At 51.4% G+C, this 18,323-nt stretch overlaps 1 protein-coding gene across 2 annotated transcripts in view; it reads left to right on the top strand.

The window, feature by feature from the left end:
- The window catches only part of IL21R (interleukin 21 receptor), a 29,340-nt gene that overhangs the window by 8,043 nt on the left and 2,974 nt on the right, over positions 1–18,323 (top strand). The window contains exons 2-7 of one of the 2 annotated variants that reach the window (XM_004586834.2): positions 9,009–9,073; positions 11,637–11,739; positions 13,197–13,396; positions 16,334–16,488; positions 17,544–17,721; positions 17,984–18,083. In XM_004586834.2, coding sequence (XP_004586891.2) covers positions 9,025–9,073; positions 11,637–11,739; positions 13,197–13,396; positions 16,334–16,488; positions 17,544–17,721; positions 17,984–18,083 — 785 coding nt within the window. In that variant the 5' untranslated portion in view covers positions 9,009–9,024. Of the gene's footprint in view, positions 1–9,008; positions 9,074–11,636; positions 11,740–13,171; positions 13,397–16,333; positions 16,489–17,543; positions 17,722–17,983; positions 18,084–18,323 lie in introns of those variants that run through there. The other variant, XM_058680655.1, reaches the window with a different exon arrangement.

Consider the following 18,323-nt stretch of genomic DNA (forward strand, 5'->3'; position numbering starts at 1 on the left):
CAGGCCTTGTGCTGCTGCTTTTTCGGGCTCACTAGCAGGGAGCCCCATTGGAAATGAAGCAGCCGGGACTGTAACTGGTGCTCGAATAAGGGATACCAGCATCTCTGGCAGTGACTTAGCCTGCCATGCCATGATGCTAAAACCAAGGACAGATAAATAGACCTTTAAAAAGTAGTACATGGAGCACAGCTCCGTGGCCTAGCGGCTGAAGTCCTCACCTTGCACACACTGGGATCCCATATGGGCATAGGTTCTAATCCCAGTGGTCCCGCTTCCCTTCCAGCTCCCTGCTTGTGGCCTGGGAAAGCAGTTCAGGACGGCCCAAAGCCTTGGGACCCTGAGCCTGTGTGGGAGACCTGGAAGAGGCTCTGGGGTCCTGGCTTCAAATTAGCACAGCTCTGGCCATTGTGGCCACGTGGGGAGTGAATCATCAGATGGAAAATCATTCTCTCTGTCTCCCCGCCTCTCTGTATATCTGGCTTTCCAATTAAAAATAAATAAAAATAAAAAGAAATAAAAAGCAGTACATGATATGTTGGCATCGTGATGCAGCAGACTAACCCTCTGCCTGTGGCACTAGCATCCCACATGGGCACCAGTTGAGTCCTGGTGGCTCCACTTCTGATCAAGCTTCCTGTTACTATGCTGGGGAGGCAGAAGAGAATGGAAATGCCCAATATGGGAGATGCGGAAGAGGCTCCTGGCTTCGGATGTGCTCAGCTCTGTCACCTGCAGCCGTCTGGAGCGTGAACCAGCAGATGAAATACGTCTCTCTCCCCCTTCTCTCTGTAACTCTGCCTTTTAAACAAATTATTTAAAATAATAATAAGCAAACTCAGCAAAGCTGCAAGACACGAAATCAATGCTCAGATATAACTTGCGTTTCAGTTAACAATAACAGGAAATTAAGAAGACAATTCCCTTTACAATGGCATTAAAAACATGAAATCCCAGGCCTGGGGAAGTGGCTCAATGGCTAAAGTCCGCACCTTGCATGTGCCAGGATCCCATATGGGCACAGGTTCTAATCCCAGTGGCCCCACTTCCTATCCAGCTCCCTGCTTGTGACCTGGGAAAGCAGTCGAGGACAGCCCAAAGTTTTGGGACCCTGCGCCCACGTGGGAGACCTGGAAGAGGCTCCCGGCTCCCGGCTTCTGATTATCTCAACTCTGGTACTGCAGCCACTTGGGGAGTGAATCAACAGACAGAAGATCTTCCTGCCTGTCTCTCTTCCTTTCTGTATATTTGACTTTTTAATAAATATAAATAAATCTTTAAAAAAAAAGAAAAAGAAAGAATTAGTGCACCTACAGCAAACAATGGGTTTAATGACATTCCCATCAAAATTCCGAAGTCATCCTTTTTAGGAACAGAAAAGCCCATCCTAAAATATAGCTGGAATATCCAAGGACCCAGAACATCCTGAACAGTTTTGAGAACAAAGCTAGAAGTCTCTCACTTCCAGGTGTCTAACAGGTCGTTTCTATCCCGTATGGAATGCTGATGCTGGTCCCTGGTTTAACGTTTGATCCTGAATTCATTGTTTATGTGGAATTGTTAGGATGAAACAATTTTAACTCCTTTCTCATGCAGACAAAAGTGGCCAGAACACATGTCCTGACCTTGCTGCTGACTGCTAGGAGGAGTTTCCAGCTTTTCATTGTGATAATCCCAGCTGCGGGCTGTTCTTGTCATTTCTGTATATTTCACATGACTCAATAACCTAGCAATGCACACTTAGGGTCTCCCAGTCAACAGTTGATCCAAAATTGTTGTATCAATTTATACCCTTAGTATGCTGAGGGCCAGGATGGCTAACCCCTTACTAAGTCGGGGTCATATATTTCCATCTCTAGCCTTTTTGTTTTGTTTTGGTTTTCTTTTTTTTTATTCTTTTTCTTATTTTTTTTTCCATCTCCAGCCTTTTGGGTGCTTGGTTGTCGCAAAGGGCATTGGATCTTGTCAAATGCCGTTTGTGCATCTGCTGAGATGATGTGCAACTTTCGTCCGTCGTTCAGTTAAAGGCGGAACGCTGGAGTGGTTCCTTCTCATCGGTTGAATCATCTATGCATCCCAAGGATAAATCCTACTTAGTCATAGGGTATCATTGTTCTAAGGTGTGATTGAATTCAGTTTGCTGGGATTTTGAGGGGGGGAGATTTTTTTTTAATCAATAATTCAGCCGTGTTTTGCATCTTGGTCAATTGGTGTGAATTCTTTAAATGCTTTGTAGAATTCTCTGATGAAACCAGCTGGTCCTGTTCTTTTTGGGGATTTTTGTTGTTTTGAGATTTTTGGGGAGTGGGTAAAGCTTTATTTATTTATTTATTTATTTATTTATTTATTTATTTGAAAGACAGAGTTACAGAGACAGAGGGTGGGGGGAGATCTTATATCATGACACCAACAGTTGGGCCTGCATGAGGCAGAATCAGGAAGCAGAAGTTTCATCCAAGTCTCCCACGTGGGTGCAGGGACTGAAGCCTTCAGGCCACCCTCTGCCGCTTTCCTAGGCACCTAAGTAAGGACCCACATCAGAAGCGGAGCAGCTGGGGCCATCTAGGATGCAGATGTGGAAGGTGTTGGCTCAACCCATTGTGCATCCAGGCCAGCCCCTGCTGTGAGGTTTTATCTAGTGATTCAGTTCCTCTGCTAGTTATGCATCTATTCAGCTTTTCTATGTTTCGTGATCAAAGTCTCAGTACGTTATGTTTCTAGAAATTTATAAACGCATATAACATTATCCAGTTTCTTGCCATATCATCATGCGTAAGTCTCATGACACGTTTTATTCTTGTGACATCAGTTGTAATGTCTCCTTTTTCATATCTAATTTTAATTGAGTGTTTACTTTTTTCTTACTCTAAAGGATTGCCCATTTTGGTGATGTTAAACAATGCAATAACTTTTTAAAAGTTTACTTATTTTTATTGGAAAGGCATATTTACAGAGCGAAGCAGAGACAGAGAAATCTTCCATCCTGTTCTGCAATGGCCAGAACTGAGCTGATCTGAAGCCAGGAGCCAGGAGCCAGGAGCTTCTTTTAGGTCTCCCATGTAGGCGTAGGACCCCAAGGCTTTGGGCCATTCTCTACTGCTTTCTCAGGCTACAAGCAGGGAGTGGAACATGTGGGACATGAATCAGTGTCCATATAGGATCTTAGTGCTTATAAGGAGAGGATTGGCCAATTAAGCCACTGCCCCGCGCTTTAAAATGTGGTATTTTTTAAAGGCTTATTTATTTATTTGAAAGGTAGAGTGAGAGAAAGAGATTGAGACATAGATAGAGAAAGACAGAAAGAGAGAGAGAGAGAGAGAGAGAGAGAGAGAGAGAGAGAGAGCTCTGCCATTTACTCATTCATTCCCTAGATGGCCACAGTGGCTGAGGCAGATAGATGTGAAAGCCAGAGGTCAGGAATTTCTGAATGACAGGGGACCACACACTTGGACCACCCTCCTCTGCTTTCCCCAGGCCCTTGGCAGGGAACTGGATGAGAAGCAGGCAGTCAGAATGGGCACCTGCACCCATAAGTAATGCTGATATTGCAACTGATGGATAAATCCACTATGCCATAATACTGCCCCCACACCCAACTGCTTTCTCTTTGGAATTATTTTTCTTCTGCCTGAAATTTTTGCTTTAACTTGTCTTTGAATGTAAACCTACCAGTGCCAAATCTTTTCAGGTTTTTATCAAAAAAATATATTGCATTCATTCAAATATTTGAATGAAGATATAGTCCACATGCCTTAAAATTCCCTCGTCTTGAAAACATTTATGTGTTTTTTAAAAAGATTTATTTTATTTTTGTTGGAAAGTTAGATATACAGAGAGGAGGAGAAACAGAGAGGAAGATCTTCTGTCCATTGATTCATTCCCCAAGCGGCTGCAAAGGCCGGAGCTGCGCCGATCCGAAGCCGGGAGCCCAGAGCCTCTTCCAGGTCTCCCACATGCAGGTGCAGGATCCCAAAGCTTTGGGCCATCCTGGACTGCTTTCCCAGGGCACAAGCAGGGAGCTGGATGGGAAGTGGGCTGCCGGGACACAAATCGGCACCCTTATGGGATCCTGGTGCATGCAAGGTGAGGACTTTAGCCACTAGGCTACCGCGCCAGGCCCTGGCAAGGTAGATTTTAACAGAGAGAAGGAGAGATCTTCCATCCACTGATTCACTCCTCAAATGGCCTCAGCAACAGCCAATCTGAAGCCAGGAGCCAGGAGCTTCTTTCAGGACACACACACACACACACCCCTTCCATACTGACACCCCCGCTCCCCTCGTTTCTGACTTTTATTCATTCCCAAAGCATAGTCTGAACTGAATAACTAAACCCATTTCTTTATAAACTCACATTTTAAAGCCACTTATTTGCAGGGTCTTAACTAATCAATTTGTTTGTAAGGAGGAGAGGCAGAGAGACAATCTCCTGTACTGATTCACTCCCCTCCAAACGACTGTCATTTCCAGGGTTGAGCCAGGTTGAAGCCAGGAGCCAGGAGTTCTATCAAGTTTCCCCTATAGGCAGCTGACTATTTAAGCCATCCTCAGCTGCTGCCTCCCAGGGTGCACATTAGCAGGAAGCTGGAATTAGAAGCACAGCTGGGGCTTAGATCCAGGTACTCCGACAGGAGATGTGCCCAACACCTGTCCCAAGAACTCGCCTTCATCCCAGTCTCTATTCAGATTTTTACTCCTTCAGTAGTTTCTTCTCTTCTTTGCCACTATTATTCAACATTTAATATTCATCACCCCCAATACAAGTTTAGTTGCATGGGGTTTATCACTTGTGTCCTCCAAGTTACTTTTTTCCTATCACATTTTGTGAGAGTTCTTGGCTTTGCTGTGTGTAGCGGATCTGTGATTCATTTTCACGTTGAAGGATGACATCACAGTTCAGTAGTTTCCATTCTCCTTGTGATGAACATGCAGGTTGTGGCCAATGTTTCACGGTGAAAATCAATGTTTCTGTAAACAGATTTGTACACTTGGAGAATGCTTCTTTAGCAGCTTACTGAGGCGTGAACTCGCTGGGTCCTAAGCCAGGCCCAGCCGCTGGGAAGCTGTTTTCCATCCTGGTCCTATTCATTTACATTTCCACTGGTGATGAACAGGAGTTCCCGCTATGGCGCATCCTCCGCGACATGTGACATTGGCAGAACTTGAGCTTCCGCCCATCTGATAAGCTGAGAAGGGCATGTCATCGTGGTTTTTCATTTGCATTTCTCTGGTGACGGTCAAGTTCAGCTCAGGATCCTCTGTAGCATTGATTTCAATCTGATCTCTCACCACATGCTTCTCCACTTCCCCAGTATCTCCTGGAATCGGGCCCAACTTGGAGGCCTGTGAGACCACAACCCGCAATTCGTTTCTCAGCCTAGGATATGATGGATGAACACATTCACTGGGGGTGCACGCCCGGCCCTCCTACAACCAAAACTCGTGACCGTTCCCCCGGCCCCCACCATGCTATACATCAGAACACAGCGGATCACAGTGCCGAGACAACCTGCCCATACACAGACCCAAATCAGGAGTCCCTCCCTCTGTGATGGGGACAACGCAGGTGGGCCACCTGCTGCAGAAATCCTATGGGAAAGCTGTCAGTACCACACGGGAGACTTTCCTGGTGGTCCTTTTAAGTTATTTATTTTGTAAGATTTACTTTTCCTTGAAAAGTAGATTTTACAGAGGGAGGGAGAGCTAGAGAGATCTTCCATCTACTCCCCAAGTGGCTGCCAACAGCCAGAGATGAGCTGATCTGAAACCTAGAGCCAGGCGCTTTCTCCAGGTCTCCCATGTGAGTGCAGGGGCCCAAGCACTTGGGCCATCTCCCCCTGCTTTCCTTGGCTATAAACAAGGAGTTAGACCAAGAGTGAAACAGCTGGGATGGAGCTGGCATCCGTATGGGATGCCCCTGTCACAGGGTGGAGGATTAGCTTGTTGAGGCATGTTGCTAGCCGCTCGCTTGGTGGTCTCTGGCCCTTGGAGCCGGCCAGAGGAGAGGGAAGATCCAGGAAGGTTTGAATTGAGGGTGGAGACTTAATGGGATGGGAGGAGCCTCAGCTTGACTCCATAGGGACAGAGGAGGGATTCAAAGCCGAGGGAACCCACCAGTGAGGAGTTTCTTTGGAAATAACATGTCCCTAGCTCCCCTGGGGCTCGGTAACCCTCCTTGAGCTTTTCACAGATGGTGGCAAGATCCATCACCCACACAAAGGACAATGGGGCAAGAGGCCTGTTTGGAACTGGTACATCCCAGAAGCCCACCACCACTCCTCTGTCTCCTCTTTTGTGTTTTGAATGGTTTATTTCAAAGGCAAAGAGAGAAAGAGAGAGAAACTGTGCTAGGTTCACTCCCCAATTGTCCATCCACTGGTTCACTTTCCAAATGGCCGCAGTGGCTGGAGCTGAGCTGATCCAAAGCCAGGAGCTTCTTCTGGGTCTCCCACAAGGCTGCTACAGGGTCCCAAGGCATTGGGCCATCCATCCTCTGCTGCTTTTCTAGGCCATAAATCAAGGAGCTGGAACAGGAGTAGAACAATCATGATACAAACTGGTGCCCATATGGAATGCCAGTACTGGCAGACAAAGGATTAGCCTGTTGAGCCACCGCGCTAGCCCCAGTATTTTCATCTGATGCATGTTTACTAGAGCAAGAAAATGAGAGGAAAGGTAACATTATATAGCAAGTAAATAACAGCACTGATGAAAATCGTGCAGGTTGAAAGTGGGTGGTAGCAATTCTGGAACATTTCAACGTAGCTGCAGAGCTAGAATGGGTGAGTAATGAGAGCTGAGCTTAGAGGAGCAGAGGAGGGAAGGCCTACGAGGAGGACTCGGCTCTTGCAACGATGCAGCGTGGCGGGGCCCAGGGGCTAGGCAGACCACAACTCATATGAGGCAAGCAGCCAGTGATAGCAGGAAGCCAGTGTCCAGCTCCAGTTGTTCACACCTCTCCAAAAGCTGGAGTTGAACTGATTGAAACCAGGAACCAGGAACTTCTTCCAGATCTCCCACGTGGGTGCAGGGTCCCAAGGCTTTGGGCCATCCTCGATTGCGTTCCCAGACCACAAGGAAGGAGCTGGATGGGAAGCGGGGCAGTCGAGATTAGAACCAATGTCCATATGGGATCCCAGCATGTGCAAGGCAAGGGCTTTAGCCACTAGGTTACCGCGCTGAATCATAAATCTTTTTTTTTATTATTATTTAAAGCAAGCCTCCTACATGGGTGCCGATTTGAGTCCTGGCTTCTCCACTTCCGATCCAACTCTTTCATAGTGTGCTCGGAAAATCAGTGGAAGGTGGCCCAGATGGAATTCCTGACTCCTGGCTTCAGCCTGGCCTAGTCCCAGCTGTTGCAACCATTGAGGAGTGAACCAGCAGATAGAAGATCTATCCCTCTGTCTCTAGAACTCTGCCTTTCAAATGAATAAATCTTCAAAATACAGAATAAATCAATAGTAGTGTACACAATGTAGAAATAGTAGTGGCTGAAATTTTGAAGGTGAAATATGTTGGAACCTTTATCTAGAGTCTTCTAGATCCTTCTAGATCCTTCTGCTTCTGATGCTGTAAGTTCCATGTCAGTCATGCCCGTTGCCCAGGGCTTGCTGCATATCCTCTCCTGGGATTCTCTTAAGAACCCTGGAAGCAGGTTTCCCTGTCTGCACTCTAAAAAGGTTCAGAAAGGGCACCAGGGGGCCCTAAGCCCCACAGCATGTGCCCTGCCTCCTGCTCCTCCAGTGACCTGGTTTGGTGGTGGAAGTCACACTGAATTCCCGAGTAGGGCCACAACAAGGACCCCAGTTGTCTTTGGGGGCATCTTCCCGTGGTGCAGTTAGCAGTGGCTTCCAGGAAAAGCCTTGCACAAGACTTGGCCCTGGAACTGGTCATCTGTGGGCGTCAGGGTGATGGCAGAAGAGGTGCTGTGAGCTTGGGCCTGTGACTGGCTGCTCCCCACACAGATGCAGAGCTGGGCAGCGCAGTGGGCACAGTCCCACATGGAGCCTGGCTTTGCCCACCTGCTAGAGACAACACTTGTCATCTTTCTGGAGAAGCCCTCTCTGTTCAGCATGGGGCTGCCTTCCCTGGGCAGTCGGTGTGTGCTCCCTGCTGGGCTAACCCAGACTTCCTTCCTTCCCTGATACACCAGCAGCCTTATTACTGGTCAAGCATGTGAGTTCAGCTCTCTGTGAGCTCCCCTTGGTAGCAGCCAGCATAGTGGACTCACATCAGCATGGGGGGCTTGTAGCAAGGAAGACAGTCCCATCCTGCTCTGGCCCAAGCTGCTCTCCACAGCAGTTTTCTAGTTTCTCTCTCTCCTCTCTTTCTCTGTGTTTCTTTTTATTTGAGAGGCAGCGAAGGGAGAGAGAAAGAGATAGAGAGAGCGAGAGAGAGAGCTCAGATCTGTTGGTTTACTCCCCGGTTGTCCAGGACTAAGCTAGGGTCAAAGCTGGGAGTCAGAAACTCAACCCAGGACTCCCATGGTGGGTAACTGAGCCCCAGTCGCTGGAGCAGCCCTCACCTGCTGTCTTCCAAGCCGTGCATTAGCAGGAAGCTGGAATCAGGAGCCAGAGCCGGGAATCACACCCAGGCACCCCAGCGTGGAACATGGGCTCCCTGATCCCTGTTCGAGGCCTCCACCAAGCACTCACCCTCCGCCCTAATTGTTTTTCTGTTCAGTTTCGCACCTGATGCTCCATCTGTCAGCTTTAGCTCCTCCCTCTTGGGATTCACCGCTGTCTTGTGACTGCCCAAGGGCAGAGGAAGGAGGAAGGGGGGAGTAAGTAACCATCTCAGGGGTGGGAGATTAGGTGGGGGAGGAGCATCAGTTGCCTCTAGAAAGAGCCAGGACCCATTGGCATCCACGAGTTGCTCAGACTCTTGGCTGTTCAGGACAGATTGGAAGATTGATTGCCAGGGGGTCCAGGGAGGGCTGGGGAGGCCGCTCAGGGTCCCGAGAAGCCCCCCTGGCCAACCTCACCCTCCTGCCTCCTGCATCTCCTACAGGCTCGTGGAAGTCAGCATGTGGCGTGGCTGGGCCGCCCTCTTGCTCCTGCTGGTGCTCCAGGGTGGTGAGTAGTTGCCCCTCCCACCATGTTCTGCAGACTGAAGGTGGGGAGGAACCCCCAACATCCCCCAACCAAGCTGAGCAAGTGGGGTGACGGAGGGAGGGACAGGCCATGACCAGAGACCACAGGCCCACTCAACCATCTGCAGGATTCGTCACGTTAAAGCTGGCCTCCTCTCTATTAACCTGCTGCCACACAAAGCACTCGGTCCCTGGAAGTGGGCTCTGGATTCCAGGGGCTCGGACTTTCCCATCTCAGGAGGGACAGTGAGCATCACCATCCTGTACTTCCATTGCCCTTGGCCTTGGCCTGGGAGGAAGCCCTGCCTTGGGCCCTGCCTCAGTTCCTGTTTGGGCAGTGACTCCTGGGAGATGTTCTGCATCCTCTGCCTCGGCTGTCTCCCCTTCTAACTACGCCCATGCCAAGGTGGGGAGGCAGAAGGAGTCAGCTCTCTGGAGGTGCCTCCCTCAGAGGACAGGAGCTGGCAAAGAGGGGCACTGCCAGGGCCTGGGAGATCCAGGAGGCCTTCCTGGAGGAGCAGTGTGAGGTGGTTGGAGGCTGGCCCAGGGCAGGGAGGAACTTGGCACGGCTCTGCTGACTCATCGGCATTTTCCTCTGGGTTTTACCCAAAGACCCAGCGCTCCAAATAGCTCCCTCAGGAAGCAGCTGTCAGGCTGTGAGTTTTCCCCTTCTGACTGGCTCTGAAGCGTCCCTGGGCCACCCACCACGATCTCACACCACATGGGAGGGAGTCGCATGCGTCTGCTGTACACCCAGCCATAACCCTTTTCCCCAGGGCCCTGCGAGGCCATGATGCGCCTGTGTCCTTGCATTTGAGAAGAGCTGAGGTCCACAGAGGACAAGACACAGGTGCATAGCCACCAAGGCTTGGCTGCTGGCCCTGGAGTCACAGCTTAGTGTGTTTTTGCTGCGAGGGACCGGCTTGTCTCTGAAGGAACGGGATGCATTTCCCATGACCCTAGCTGGCAGGGTGGATGACGGACGGGGTGGGGGCACCTGCCCTGCTCCTGCCTCCAGGGTGGAGTTTTGTGTGTTGCCTCCCTTCTTAGGCAGGAGTCACTGAGGGCCAAGCAGAGCAAATGTTGGGTCCCTCCTGCAAATGTTGGGTCCCTCCTGCCCTTTGCAAGGTCCACAGTCTGTCCCTGCACTTTGCTGCTGGTCAAAGGTCCCACGCTCTTAGAATCTCGCCACATTGGTGATTGAGTGTCAATGTGCACATTAAAAAAAGAAAAAAGAAAAAACTTTATTTATTTCCACCTTAGCAAAAAAAAAAATAGATTGTTTCGATCCTTTGGTTCATTCCTCCAAATGCCTACAACAACCTAGACTGGGCCAGGCTGAAGCCAGGAGTAGCAAGCAGCTTTTTCCAGGTCTCCCGCTGGATGCAGGGGCCCAAACACTTGGGGCCTCCTCCGCTGCTTTCCCAGGAGCATTAGCAGGAGCTGGATGGGAAGCAGAGCAGCAGAGACAGGATGCTGGTGTTGCAGTAGCAGCCTAAGCCATGCCAGAACAGAGCCCCATTCCTGGCTTGAGATTATGCCCACAGCAGTACTCTTCTCTCCTGACAGCCTTGTGAGCCTCCCCAAGGGCTGCCCCTAGAGCGAGATTCACCTGCACACATCACAACCTTTGGCTGTGGCTGCCTGGAGGATGGTGTAGGGAGGGATTCTGAGGCCACACCCGGAGAGTGCAATGATGGATTAGTGACGTCTGCTCCGGGCACAGATGGGGAGAGCTGGCACGATGAGGCCCAGCCCTGTCCACTAAAGGCAAGAGGTGTGGTCTGCTCCCAGAGACTCCATGCTCCCATCTACGCACTGAGGGTGGGAATGGGCAAAGGACATTTCCAACAACTAAGTTCTTGGCGCTGGATCAAGGTCCTGACCCGGAGTGACCCCTTGAGGAGGGAAGAGGCCACCGCCTCCTGGAGGTCCACTGGTCAAGGAAAAAGCCACTGAAAGTGAATCTGCTTACAAAAGGGAACCAGTTTCTAGTTAATCGTGGTGGGTGGGGGCAGGGCAGGGAAGGCATCACGGGCCCTGCATTTTGCCCAGCGGAACCAGAAGGGATTGAACTCATTGTGTGCAAAGTGCAGTGTGGCAGTAAGACTGCAGGTGCACCTGTCATTCAGATTTGAGTGAGAGTATGAATGAACAGGGGTCATGGGCCCCCAGGAAACCCATGATTGCCTGTTGGCAGTGATCAGGTTGGGAGCCATCAGGGATTCTAGAATGTTCTCCCTCTTCAAAGAGCTTTCTTGCATGGGACAACAAGCTGGGACTCAGGACTCGGCTATCAGTTGATCGCGTTTTCTTAGGCCAGCCTTGTCTCCATAGCCAGGGCTTGACACTTAGGGCTCACACAAGAACTTCCTGGGTGGGACAGACCCCAGTGCATGCAGGCCTGCATCTTAGGGGCCCCTGAGTCCCCCCCCCACTTCGTCCCCAGCCCCATTCATCCCTTTGAGGAGGTGGTGGTGGCAAGGGGTATTGCCAGCGCCCAGCCAGCCCCCCCAACCCAGGCCCTCTGTGCCATGACCCTGTAGGCTGGAGCTGCCGAGACCTCCTCTGCTACACAGATTACCTGCAGACGATCACTTGCACCCTGGAGACCTGGAGCCTGCATCCCTTGCTGCTCACCCTGACCTGGTAAGTGGACCGGCCTCACCAGCCCCAGGGGTGCTGACTTAGACCCATGGATCTACTGCGTGCCGTCCCGGCAGGTAGTTCAGTGAGAAAAATAGAGGTACCGCGTCCTGGGGCATGGTAGGGACAGGGCAGGGAGTGGCTTAGCCATTCACCCTCAGAAAAATCCAGGGCTAGGGACTCCCTTGTGCCCACCTCAGGCCCCTCTCGGATAGGTGACTGCAGGCTGCTGTGTCTGGCTGCAAAGACCTCACTCTGTCGGTTGCACGGTCCTGCCTTCTCAGCAGCTGTTTGCAGATCCCTAGGCACCTGCCGGGTTGCACGATTGCTCCCAGCGTTCACAGTTCTCACTCCAGCTTCCCAGTTGGCTGCTCGAGGCTCAGATAGGTGGAGCAGCTTGCCGCAGTCACACAGTCCCAGGGCGGGTGAGGGGGTGGGTGGGATTCAAGCTCAGACTGCCCAGCTCCCAACTCACATGCAGCCCCAGACTGAGTAGCTGCCTTTCTTTCTGTTACTCATCAGGCCATTCATTCATTCATCGTTCATTCAGAACACACAGAGGAAGTTCATGCTAGGCACTGTCGCAAGTGTAGGGGATCCAGTGGGGGGTGAGGCCCCCGAGATCCCATGCAACCAAGTGCTTCTAGGAGAGAGAAATTTGATAAACCCAGGTCCGTTAGCAGGAAGCTGCCAGAAGTGGAGCAGCTGGGACTTGAACCAGCACTTGTATGGGAGGCTCACATCACAGGCCATGGCTTAATTCATCACATCACAATATTGGTCCCCAAAGAGAATTTTCCAAGCCCCCAGGGCTGTTCTGTGAGATTCAGGGACACCCCCCCCCCCCCTTCTGGCAGCTGTCAGAGTGGTCCAGGCTAGAGGATTAGCATTTGAAAAGCTTTTCTCTCTCTGGAACTTTGCCTTTCAATACATCTTTAAAAACAGAAGACGTTCTGATCCCAGCAAATTTGGGCCAGAATTGAGTCTGCATGTCCATATTGGTCCTGCCCTGAGCTGAACCACACGCACTTGAACCCCCGTCTGTCGGTGCAGTTGGACAAGGCACGGCCTTGCCCCAATCCCATCCCACCAACCTGCCCAGAAACTCAGACAATAGAGTTTGTTAGGCTCTGGGCCCTCAGTCTCTCAGAAGTGCTCATGGTGGGTACTGAACAGAAGAAGTGGAGTGTAGGTCAGCTGGTCCCTTGTCCTAGGGCAGGCATCCAGTGTTGGACCAGACAGGCTTGGTGCAAGTACGAACAGCTCAATTTCCAAAATCAAGAGCCACTGCCTGACAGGAGGGAGTGAGTTCCTGGCTCTCCCTGGAGTGTGGCTCAGCCAGGCCTTGGCACAGGGCACCAGGGGGCGGGAGCAACGAGTTGGGGGGGAAGGGGCAAGGGAGGGGTGGAACCTGGGCATGTGCCTTGGCCTCCAGCTGTGACCAGTCCCTGTCCTTGAAGGCAAGACCAGGATGGAGAGCTACAGGACGAAGTCACCTCCTGCAGCCTGCACAGGGCCGGCCACAACGCCACGCACTCCAGGTACACCTGCCACATGGATGTGTTCCACTTCATGGCCGATGACATCTTCAGCGTCAACATGACGGATCCATCTGGCAACCACTCGCAGGAGTGTGGCAGCTTTATCCTGGCTGAGAGCAGTGAGTGTCCCTAGAGATCCTAGGAGGAGTCGGAAGGAGGTGGGGGGGGGGTGGGATCCCATATCTCTGGGCCAACTCTTTCCACACTGCTGCCCTCCATCAAAACTAACCTTCCCTGTGCCCTGGCCTCCACATGCAGTATAGAGCAGCTCGTTTTTACTGAGATGTGATGGATTGATTGATAGAAGGTTTAGGAGTTATCCCTTGAGACAAGTAGCAGAGAGGAGCTGGGCTGGGACCCAGGACTCATGGCTTCAGTGAGTGACCTTGGGTAAGGCACACGCTCCTTTGGGCTGGCAGCCCCTTTATAGAGAGAAATCTTCCCACCCAGCCTCTCTAGGATTCTGTCCCCAGGAGGTGAGTGGAAAGTACTGAATCCTCCCCATAAAAAAGTCTTAGGATCAATCATGGCAGCCATTTGGGGAGGGAACCAGTGGTGGAAGATCTCTCTCTTTCTCTCCTCTTTTTCTTTCGCTCTGCCTTTCAAATAAATAAAATAAACCTGTTTTTGGAAAGATTTCTTTTGTATTGAAAAGGAAGATTTACAGAGAGAAGAAGAGACAGAGAAAAAGAGCTTCCATCTGCTGATTCACTCCCCAAGTAGTCACAATGGCTGAAGCTAAGCAGATTGGAAGCCAGATTCCTTTGGGTCTCCTACGTGGGTGCAGGATTCCAAGGCTATGGGCCGTCCTCCACTGCTTTCCCAGGCCACTAGCAGGGAGCTTGATGGGAGTGGAGCAGCTGGGGCTCGAACCAGTGTCATATGGGATGCCGGCGCTTGCAAGTGGAGGGTGAGCCAGCTGAGCAATCGTTCCAGCCCTATAAATAAATCTTTTAAAAAACAAACAACAACAAAATTAAAAAAATAAATAAATAAATAAAAAAGACTGAACTCTATTTCTTAGCATAATCTCCACCAAGTTTGAGTCTCATTTGTCAATGATGATACCAGCTATGGAATTCATCCCCAAAGAACTGAGAGACCTGACATCTAACCAAATGAACACAAATTTTTTTTACATTATTGATTAAAGAAAACGTGCATGCGTTTAACAATATTTTAATATTAGCAAGCACAAAGAAATGAGGAGGAGGAGAGCAGGAGTATTCGATGGCTTTGGTGGACATTCTCGCAAATTGTCAAGGTGGAAGAGCTCTCTTGAGCATTCACCTGTTGACTTGCTGGCTCACTTCCTCAAAACAGTCTTGCAAGAAGCAGAAGCGTTTGTTGTTTGGCTCTCCAGAAAGTCAATAAGCACAGTGCCTTGAGCAGCCCAGCAGGCTGTCGCCGTGTGAGCCTTGCTCCTGACCCAGCTGCTTTTGCTCAGAGCGGACCACTTCCCCCTCTCAGTAGCCAGCACTGTGATCATGTTTCAGCTTCAGGATTGTACCGGGAAAGCCAGGTTCCATTTTCTATTCAATTCCTGGAAGAAGCCCTGTGGCATCCCACCACCTACTCCCATCAGACCCCAGGGAGGACACGGCTGCTGTCTGGAACTGTTCTGGTGCAAGCGTGCCGGTACCTTTGGAGCAGGAAGGTCTGCTCTTCTAGACGCTTCCATTGGGACTCTGCACATGGAGCCCATGGACACATCCAGGATGTTGATGCTTGCTTCCGCCGTATGTCTCCTTGAAGTAGGACACAAGCCAGAGTGGGGCTGCTTTCTCCCTCAGAGTGGAGGGTGTGCCAGAACAAGTGACCTGCTGTGGTCCCTGCCTGCGTCAGCTTCTCGGACAGCACCCTTCTCTGCCCACGCCTTACTGAAAACTAGGGACTCATGGGCTTTAATTTTGGAGGAAATCTCCCTGTTGTTCTGACAGGGGCTTTTCCAAACTAACATCTTCTCTTTCCCAATGCCCCACCCTGGAACCTGCTCACACGGGTGACACTGAGACAGGCTGAATTTGTTTTCGTGCAAAAATAGGAGTTGGAGTGCAGATCCATGTGTAGTTCTTTGGGATAAAGCATTTCTGTGAGCTTTTTAAAGACATACCCTGTGTGTTATTTGCATCTGTCCATGTGTGTAGCATGTCTGTGTGTCTGGCAGTGCGTGTCTCTGTGTGTCTGTCGCTACTTAAGCTGGTGGGTCTGCATGTGTCTGTATACTGGTGTGTGTCTCTGTGACGTTTGCATGTCTGTGCCTGTGTGTAGGTATGTGTGTATGTTGTGTGTGTCTGTGTCTGACGTGTGTATGTCAGGTGTGTGTCTCTATTTCTGTATGTGTACGCATGTGCGTCTGTATGTCTCTGTGTGTTTGTATGTATCTCTGTGTGGCTGTGCCTATGACGCCTGTGTGTATCTGTTTCTGTGTGTATGTCTGTGTCTATCTGTATATAGGTATAAACGTCTGTGTCGCTGTGTCTGTGTGCATGTGTGTATCTCTGTGTGTGTCTCTGTGTATAGGCACATCTGTATCTCTCTGTGTGTGTGTGTGCGTGTGTCTGAATGTCTGTGTGTGGCTGTGATGTCTCTGTGTGTCTCTGTGACATTATGTCTGTACATGTCTGTGTGTGTGTGTGTGTGTGTGTGTCCGTGAGTGTTTAGATGTGTCTGTGTGTACCCTAAAAAGCTTCAGAGGCACACCCACTGCAGAGGGAAAGAAAGCAGACATGCTTTTGGTTACAAAGTTCCCCTCACTGAAATCGTGACCTTGATGCCTCCGTGCTGTGAGGGTACTGAGAGCTCTGGAGGCTGGGAAGGTGCTGTGAGCTCTGGAGGAGTGACCAGAGGGCGTCCGTCTGACTGATGAGGATGGTCAATCAAGCTCAGGGGGCCACAGACATGTGGGCGGTGGCCTTTCCCGCCTACCACCAGGGTCGCTGACCTTGAGCTTCTGTGTCCTGAATGAGGCGTGAGTGACGGGTGGGAGGCACACTTCCCACCACCCAGTCCTTCTCACCTGTTCTATCCTTTTTTGGGGGGTGGTTCTCTTGCAGTCAAGCCCGCCCCCCCTTTCAACGTGACTGTGACCTTCCTGGGATATTACAACGTCTCTTGGCGCTCTGACTACGAAGACCCCACTTTCTACGCACTGAAGGGGAAGCTGCAATACGAAGTACAATACAGGAACCGGGGAGACCCCTGGGCTCGGGTGAGGAGCGCAGGGTGCCTGGGGTGGGGGCGCAGCCCGGCTGTCAGCAGGAACGGGCCGTGGTGGGAGAGGGGCATCCGAGGACAGGTGGAAACCAAGGACAGCCCAGTGAGCAAGGCAGTGTCCTTGCTGCCCTGTCCTCACTTCCTCCTGGGGGGTGGGGGATAAGAGGAAGGGACTGTCACACCCCTCCCACTTCTACCCCAAGTGCTGTCTAGGCACCAGAGACGAGACTTCAGCATCCAGGCATTCTGGAAGCTTCTCACATGCTTAGCATAGTCACATTGGGAGAGAGATCAGAGCCATCTGGGCAGTGAAGAAGGCTCAGGGTTCAAGGGCCTGTGAAGGGCTGGAGAGTTGCCCTGTGTGTAGAGTGTACATGGCTGGAAGGTTCCAGAAGGGCCCCTGTTTGGAACACTCATGGCTGAAGACTTCTTGAATGGCCAGGCCCTTTGATTAGTTGAAGCTCTTCATCAGTGTCCTAGGGTAGGATGGTCTCGGTGCCGTGTGTGCTCTCTCCACACACGCATATGTAGACACACACGTGCAATACATGCACACACGTGTGCAGGCACTGCACACATGCACACAATCACATATATACAGACACAGACATGGATACGCTTTACATACATACACATGTGTGCCCACATACAAACACACATGTACACACAGTTCCACACATGTGTACTCGCACGCACACGATCACACGTGGTGCCGAGGGGGCTGTTGTCTGCAGCCTCCCAGAAAGGCGGCTGTTGAGAAGGGCAGTGTCAGCTGAAGATGTGCCAGTGGAGAGTACCTTGGACCAGCAAAGCTCCCAGAATCCCACTGTCTGGAATGGTGCTGCTTCCCCATTCCCAGGGAGGCACTCGCCCCCTGGACAAGCCCAGTGCCCGCAGGGTTGGTCCTGCAGAGTGTTGGTTAAAAATGGAGGGAACCTAGCCTTGTGTGGCAGGTGGCATGGCTGGCGAGGTGGGAGGACTCAGCCGACTACTGAAAGGTCAGCCAGCTTGGACCTGACTGCTGCGTCCCTTCTCCGTGTGTTCTGGCAGAGTCCAGGGAGAAAGCTGATCTCCGTGGACTCCAACAGCGTCTCCCTGCTGGCCCGGGAGTTCCGCCAGGACTCAAGCTATGAGCTGCAGGTGCGGGCAGCGCCCCAGCCCGGCTCCTTCTTCCAGGGCACATGGAGCGAGTGGAGTGACCCGGTCATCTTCCAGACCCAGGTGGAAGGTGGGTACGAGGCTGGGAAGGACTCCTGGTACAGGATCCTGCCTGGCACCTCTGCGCCCCCTGCAGGCCTTTCCAGGGAGCAGCAGAGCCTGGGAACCCTGGTCTGGGGATGGGCGTGGAGGATGGTGCGTCCTCTCCTTCCAAAGCTCCCAGCAGCGGCCCCACTCCCTGCTACTTCTCCCCAGACTCATTTCCCAGCATACCTGGGCCCCTGCCGGAGGTTGTTTTGCTTTAACCCCTCGTTGGCTTCTCTCCTTCGCAGAGTTGAAAGCAGCCTGGGACCCTCATCTGCTGCTTCTCCTGTTGGTCCTTGTAGCCCCTATCCTTGTCTTCTTGGGCCTAAAGATCCACCTGCCTTGGAGGTGAGGCTGGGGGTGGGGAGTCAGCCTGCGTCACCAGGTGTTTGCTGAGCCCTCAGGGGAGCAGGCATGGGGCAGGGGGCTGTGCAAACAGTAGCTCATTTTGTTGGCTTCAACTGGGTCCTTGCAGACAGAGGCCTAGAGCTGTGAGCTAAGGAGGCTGATGACAGCGGACCTTGCTGAACACTGTGCTGGGTCTTTGCTCTGGAATCCAATCCCTAACCCTGAGCAGGGGGCTGTTGA

The sequence above is a fragment of the Ochotona princeps genome, chromosome 24, assembly GCF_030435755.1.
Source record: "Ochotona princeps isolate mOchPri1 chromosome 24, mOchPri1.hap1, whole genome shotgun sequence".
In the NCBI taxonomy this organism is placed as follows: Eukaryota; Metazoa; Chordata; class Mammalia; order Lagomorpha; family Ochotonidae; genus Ochotona; species Ochotona princeps.